Here is a 6,943-nt window from a genome sequence, read left to right as displayed (position 1 = left end):
TCTAGACACAGCCCCTGTCAGTGCAACAAAACACACCAGAGCAGTGTGGAAATCAGCTTGAGGACCCCAAGTACAGTATGGGCAGGCAGGAAAATGATGCTTTTTTCATAAGAACAAACTGTCTGTAAGGCCATGGGGTTAATTTTAAGTGGTGTAAAAGTACATCTTTCCGCTAAGAACATCTCAGTTCTCATGGTCTCGTTTTCCTCAAAGTCAAACTCTGTCTCCTCTCTGATGTAAGCAAGTATTTTCCCCTACTTTTAAGGTTAAAGGTAGTTTCATTGTTTCTGTCCTCCAAAATTGCCACTATGCTTAGATACAGTGGGAATACCCTGTGTCACCCAAATGCTGCATTGGGTCAGCAATGCCCCACAGCAGAGCAGCTTTGCAGAAACACTAACCTCTTCTGCTTCCCTGCATCATCTGTTTGGAGCTTGGCCCTGCCAGACATCATTTTGCTAAATCCCCCAGAGCTTAGATGAACTCCTTGGGGCAGGGACCAGTGTGCTGCTGTGTCTACACAGTCCCTGTCACCAACAGGTCTGGGCATATTTGATATAACTGTAAAATAAGTTATTTGTTCTCATTATTTTTGATATTTTAGCTGTATCTGTTAAAAATGTCTTGCTTATCCCTCAATACTGCAAGGATGTCCATTAAAAGGAATACCTTTAAGGAGTCAGGGAGAGGTTTCTCTACACCACCTACTCCGGGATAATTTTGGCATCAATTTAGAAGACCCAGTCAGGTCACTAAAGCCACAGCAGAAGCGCTGACAGCCCTTCCCAGGTCTGGGTTCGGCGGCTCTCCATTGCCATCTTCAGGCTGGGAGCAGCCTTGATCCTTCCAGAAACTTAAAAATCCCGGACGCGGCAAACTCAATTCCGGTTCACCCAGCATTAGCTGAAATTGACGGCCAAAACCTGGAATAAGGTGTTAAATGTAAAGGAGGGGAAGGAGCTCTGCAAGGCTGGTACCCAGCTGCCCTGAATAACACAGATATTTCCCTCCCTGTGAGGGCACAAGGTTTTAGGGAGTAAATTAACACCAACAATGCTGTTTAACACACACTGCTTCTTGCTGACAACGTTTATCATCAAGTTTTCTTTAAAGCACATAAATTGAATGTGCCCGAGTGATTTTATCTCTGCAGCCTCCATTGCCCCCCCCCCCCCCCAAAAAAAAAAAACCCTTTTTCTGACTGTGATAAAAGATGAGGCTCTTGGGAGATTTTAATCATAATCTGCACTTAATCTACACTCTGCCAAACATTTCACATCTGACAGACACGGTGGTGGGTTTGGAAGAGATGAGGTATCCCAGGCTTTCAGGGTCTCTGATGAGCAGTATCACACAGGCAGCTTGGAGGGCCAAAGAGCTGTAATCACAGAACAACATAGGTAACACATCCTAAAAGAAACCAGAAAAACATGGAATAATGTAGGTGTCTGGCCCAACAAGGCCAGCCTAGATGAGGCCACTCAGACCCAGCACTGTCACCCACTGAACACCTCCATGCCATTCCCCCACCTCTCCAGTCTCCAGATGGTGTCTGACCACCCTCACGGTGAAAAATACTCTCCTAATTAGATCTGGTTGGAAAATCTCTTTCTAGGAGCCCAGAAATCATAGAATCATAGAATGGTTTGGGTTGGAAGGGACCTTTGAAGGTCATCTAGTCCAACCCTCCTGCACTGAGCTGGGACTGATGCCGCTACTCAGAAGAACATTCCAGCAGCCAAACTACTCTCATGGTAGTTTGTACCAGCTCCCACGACTGTTCACAATTTTTTCCCACTGCCTCAGTCCCTGAAATCCCAGCTCTCAGGGCCAAAATGGATGATCCTGGTGCTTACCACGGCCCCCTTAGCGCCACTCAGTGAGTGGACTCTTTCCATCGCGGTGTCCATCGCGCATCCTTCCCAAAGGGCAGCCATTGAGCAGAGATGGGAGATGACCAGTCCAGCCTCTTCAGGAAGATGCTGTAGCTGTCTGCATACTCAGAAACCCAGCGGCTGCTGCAGAGAACATGGGGAAGGGGGTAAGGAGAGGACCTCCATCCTGTGGTTCGTGCCCCAGGACAAGGGACCTGCCTCCCCTTCTGCAGTGTTTGACCACCCAGCCAGGAATCTGTGTAGAGCAAACCAAGCACATTCAGATGGGATGGGGGACAGGGGGAACAGCCTGTCTCCATCAGGAACGGGGCAGATGCTGCCACACACACGGTTGTCATCGGGATCAATCTCCCGCGTGGACCAACCATTACATAGGCTCAGTCTCCAGCCCACATACAACTCCAGGATCACAGATTAAAATCTGCAATGCAGAGCTGAAATATCTGTGTGCTAGGGGAAGGTGGGGGGCATGAGGCAGCAGGGAGGAATTGTCTTTCCAGTGAGAAATGAGAGCTCAGGAGCAGTTTATGCCTGTTTGGTTCATAGTGTGCAGATGAGTCACGTTGCAAACAGCTCCTGCCCTGGTTGATTTGAGAGAGCCCTTTCCCAGGGGAAGCCTGGGCATGGAAATGATGAGACATGCCTCTTGCCCTAGCCCCACAGGGATCTTCTTTCCACAGGGATTAGGCTGTCCCAGAAATTGTCTCCCCACTCCAATCAACCCCGCTGCAAAACTTTTCAAGAAAAGGCTGATTGGGCTTTGAGAGTGGATTTGTCCCTAAGGGAATTTCTTTGGGGTCATTGCATAGCACGGACAGGGAGATTTATGCTTGAGAAACACCTTCCAATTCCAAGCAGCTCCAAAACCTCCCTGCCCTACTCTTACCCTGTCCCCCACTCCCAGCAGCCACCCTCTCCTCCCCATCCCACCTCTCTCTTACTAATTGAAGCGGCTCTCTTCAGGGAAAACGGGAGAAGGCCTTAACTCCTCTGTATAGAATCCACCATGGACTCCCGTCTGGTGCTGGTAATCTTGATTGTAGATACTTTTCCACTCAAGGTTAGAGCAGTCTAGTGAAAGAGAATCCAGATAATTAAAAGATTTTTTTTGGTCTCTGTCTCCTGTATTGCACAGCCTGAGTGTTCCCCCTTCCCCTGAGCTCCACTGGCAGTTTGTGCTTCCAGTGCTCCTGTTGGAGCTCCCATGATGAAGGGATTAGCCAAAGGAAAACACAGGAATTTCTTCCCTGGTGTAGATAAAGTCATTTAGATGAGATTATTCAGCCCTTATTTCCCATAGCCTGTGTGAGGAAAGCCACACAAGGCAGACCTGGAAATGATATCTTGTGATCTTCCTGTCTGGATATTGGCTTGTCACCTGGTATATATTTTCCGCTACTGTCTAGATTTTCTTTCCTTCGTGCCATTAATCAGGGACTAAACCAGGGAAGAGATCCATGGTTCACTTAACCCCTAACTGAACACCATCACATCTGCTGTGATATCTTTCCCAAAATCCCTGTGGGACCTGGTTTGAAAAGGTACCATCTCCCATCTGACTCTCCAGAGATGTCTTATCTGTGTGTTAACAGCTTGGTGTGTGTCCTCCTGTCTGTTCTGATCGAGCAGATCTGCCTGGGTATGAACATGCAGGGAGGACACACAGAGAAGAGCCACCCATTGTAGACGTTTCACCTTCTCTGGGTATTTTTAAAATGACACATTCCTATAATGAGTCATTGGTAGAGTATTTTTGTTGTGTTCACTGTGGCTGAGGTTACAGGTGTCTCACAGGTGCATGACCATGTCAGGCTGTTAATGCAGCCCAGCAGCAGCTCCTGTGCTATGACATTATTTCCAGGGAGACCACATTGAGCAGCATTGTGCTCCATGGGGTGGCCTGTCTGGAAATTGGGGTGAAAGAAACACCATTCACAACACTCCAAACTCTTCTAGAAGATAACTCTTTTTCTCTGCCCTGCTTCTCCCCACTGATGGGCAGATGGTTTCAGGGGATCCGTGAACCCTTCCTGTGTCACTCACTTTCCCTTCACCCTCCTCAGCCTCTTCTGGAATTAAGTTAAAAACCCAAAGCCAGGCTGAAGGCCACCAGTCATTCTCATGGGGCAGCTGCCACAGCCCCCATCCACTGACCTTTCATTAAAATAGATGAGCCAAGGTTATGGTATTTGTATTTATCAGCATTGTACAGCCTTTCCTGGTACAAATCCCGGGTGAATTGCTGGTAGGTGACCACGTTTGAGGATGGCAGTTCCCTCTGCACCAATGCCCCTGAGACAGGGGAGAAGAAGAATGCGGAAGGTATCTTAGGCAGCAACAGAAGAAGGTGCATTAGTCAGGAATCACCATCAATTACTCATGCAAATCCTCACTCTATACTTCGGATAGGGTAAGTTGAAGTCTCAACTGGCATAAATCAGGGGAGACCCAGTCACTCCAGCAGAGTTTTGCTGAAGTGCACTAATTTTGCATTGATCTGGCTCGTGGCACAAATAGGAGAAGGATTTATGTTGGTGCAAAGCAAGTGGAAGGAGCCGTGCTGTCTCCACATTGCCCTGGAGTGCTAAAAGGAGCTGAGACACTCTGCAGCAGGTCTGTGTGTGAAAGGGAGAAAAACTGCACTGCTGGCTTACACAGGGGCAGAGCAGGAAGGGAAAAGCCCACAGGAGTTTTGTCATTAGCACAAGACAGATTCAGATGGGCTTGGCAAGGAGATGTTTGCAGCCCTCAGATGTCAAGTGCAGTCCATATGGAGACATGTCCACCTGAGCTGCTTGTCCAGACTCTCCTTCTATTTAGTGGAGAGAGAAAACCTGCCAGGGCTTACTTCACCTCATTGTCAGGGTGGCATTGAAGCTACAGGAGATGGCTGTGTCTTTGCTCCCCTCTGATCATGGAAGAATCCAGACACAGGCATCCCACACTGGGAGAATCAGCTCAGGGAACAGAGAGGACATCCTGGTCTCCTGTTGGCTTCTGGAGCACTGCTGAGCAATGGCACCCTCTTCACTTTCAAGCAGGAGCTCAGGGGAAAATCCCCACTGCTCTAGGATGGTTGAGCATGGCAGAGTGATGTTTGCTGACCACTCCTTTTGCTTTTCTGACTTCCATCAGCATTTTAATCCATGCAAGCAAGCTGTTAAATGGTGTGGCTGAGAGCTGGCGGCTGAGAGCTGGCTACCATCCCCTTTGCTGCATTTGCTGTCAGACAGGTACCCATAGCAGAAGGCATTCAAAAACCACTCAAACCCCTCACATCCAACCAGAATCCTTTTCCCTCCCTGCACTTCTGCAAAGCGGGGTTGACAGCATCTCCCTGTATCCCAACAGAGCTGTGAAGATAAAACCCTTAGAGACCCTTGCTAGCAGTGGCTCTTCATGCACTGAGATGTTTCTAAAACCCCAGCTCCCTACACCCATGCTTTGAGCTGGCCTAGGAGCTGCATATTCCTGGTGACAGGTGCTGTGCCCATGTGTGCATCCTTGCCAGGCTCAGCCCAGCACCGAAGCATCATCAGGATGCTGCCCTGTGCATCCAGCCAGCATGGACCAGGGGCTGGGGGCTGGCAAAGGCCCAGGCAGACAGCCCCTCAGGCAGCTGGACATGGCCAGTCAGCTGTTCACCAGCAGTGCCAGCATCAGGGGTTACCCTCTGTTCCATCTGTCGGAGCAGGAGCTGGAAGGGGTGGGCAGCAAGACAGGTCGTGCATCGGGTCAGCAAGAATTTCCAGTTTCCCTGCCCGTCTTGTTGTCAGGTCAGAGGGCTGGCACTCTGGTAGGTAGCACTTGGGCACGTCTGGAACAGGAAGGAATGAAGGTGTCTGCAGAAAAAAGTCCCGTGTGAGTGGAGAGGCAGCAACTGGGGAGGGCAGCTGCTAAAGCAGCGTCGAGCAGCTGCCCACAGCAAAGCCTGGGCCTCGGCGGGGTCAGCATCTCTGGGGGCACAGTGGCCACAGAGCAGCTCTGTGGCTCTCATTGAAGCACAGGAACCATCACAGCTTCCTCTGTCAGCCCATCTTACAGCTTGGGCCCTGGGTGGGCAGAGGGAGGGAGGGAGGGAGCCTGGGCAAAAGCTGCGGTTTGGTGGTGGGAGAGGGAATGGCTCCAGGGTTCATGTCAAGGAAAGGCTGAAGAGGCTGCTGCTGTGGCTGATCTGGGGGGGCTCCAGCCTCTCCAGCTGCACACTGCAGCTCCAGATGGTTTTTAGGGGCTCAGAAAGGGATTCTCCTGCTGTGAGCTCCACCAGGCTGCTGGGACCAGCAAGGACCATCCTCACAGGGTTTGTCTATTGTTGTTCTGGGTCTCTGTGGGTTTCTGTTTGTCCCTCAAACTCCAGGGTCCTCAGAGCAATCCCCCAGTGTTTCTCCTTTTCAAGACTGACAGTAGGGCAGGTGGAGGCTGCAGAGCTACAGGAACTAGCTGTATCTGGGGGCTTCCCCCACTGAGGATGGCCAGAGCTCCTCCTGAGGCATCTCCAGAGGGACAGGAGCCTCTAGGAGACCACAGTAGGGATGGCTCATCAGCCAGTGCTTTCTTCTTAACACAAGGAGTTCCCCACCTTCCCCTTGGGAGTAGGTTACTGCCCAAAATGTCACAGATAAAAACATCACAGTTGTTTTATCCTCCTAGAAAAGTACAAATCCTATCAGGGCCAAGAGGGAAACCTGGGCCTCCCACATACCTCATCATCACACTACCCAGTGGGACAGCTTTCTTTGGCAGGCCTTGGGAATTAATAAGGAGCCAAAGGGAGCTGCAACCCAAGCGAATCAGACATAGCTTCCTTCCTTCCCATCTCCCAAACTACACCAGCACCTCCACAGGAAGCGTACAGCCTTCCAAAAATAAAATTTTAAAGTTTAAATGAAATAAATAAAGGAAAAGGAGAAAAGAAAAAGAAACTGATATGCACGGCTCGGAAACCACGCTCCAGCAGGCAGGGGTTAAACTTTGCCGCCGCAGCCGGGATCCTGGAAGCGGAGCAGCCACCTAAGGCTGGGGCTGCCCGGGGAGCGCCGGCCAGCCCC

The 6,943-nt window shown here is 50.3% G+C and overlaps 1 protein-coding gene across 8 annotated transcripts in view; it reads right to left on the bottom strand.

Annotated features, from left to right (window-relative positions):
• Positions 1 to 1,207: 1,207 nt before the first annotated feature.
• LOC108445089 overlaps positions 1,208 to 6,943 on the bottom strand; it is a 25,764-nt gene continuing 20,028 nt past the window's right edge. For 6 of the 8 annotated variants that reach the window (XM_017727794.1, XM_017727793.1, XM_017727795.1 and 3 more), the window contains 5 exons: positions 5,566 to 5,737; positions 4,050 to 4,187; positions 2,837 to 2,966; positions 1,857 to 2,018; positions 1,208 to 1,378 (listed from right to left, as the gene is read on the bottom strand). In XM_017727794.1, coding sequence (XP_017583283.1) covers positions 1,877 to 2,018; positions 2,837 to 2,966; positions 4,050 to 4,187; positions 5,566 to 5,737 — 582 coding nt within the window. In that variant the 3' untranslated portion in view covers positions 1,208 to 1,378; positions 1,857 to 1,876. Of the gene's footprint in view, positions 1,411 to 1,856; positions 2,019 to 2,836; positions 2,967 to 4,049; positions 4,188 to 5,565; positions 5,738 to 6,943 lie in introns of all 8 variants that reach the window. The other 2 variants (XM_017727792.1, XM_017727798.1) reach the window with 2 other exon arrangements.

Source organism: Corvus brachyrhynchos, unplaced genomic scaffold (genome assembly GCF_000691975.1).
Source record: "Corvus brachyrhynchos isolate BGI_N302 unplaced genomic scaffold, ASM69197v1 scaffold80, whole genome shotgun sequence".
NCBI classification, from domain to species: Eukaryota; Metazoa; Chordata; class Aves; order Passeriformes; family Corvidae; genus Corvus; species Corvus brachyrhynchos.
This window is presented reverse-complemented; position numbering and strand designations above follow the sequence as displayed.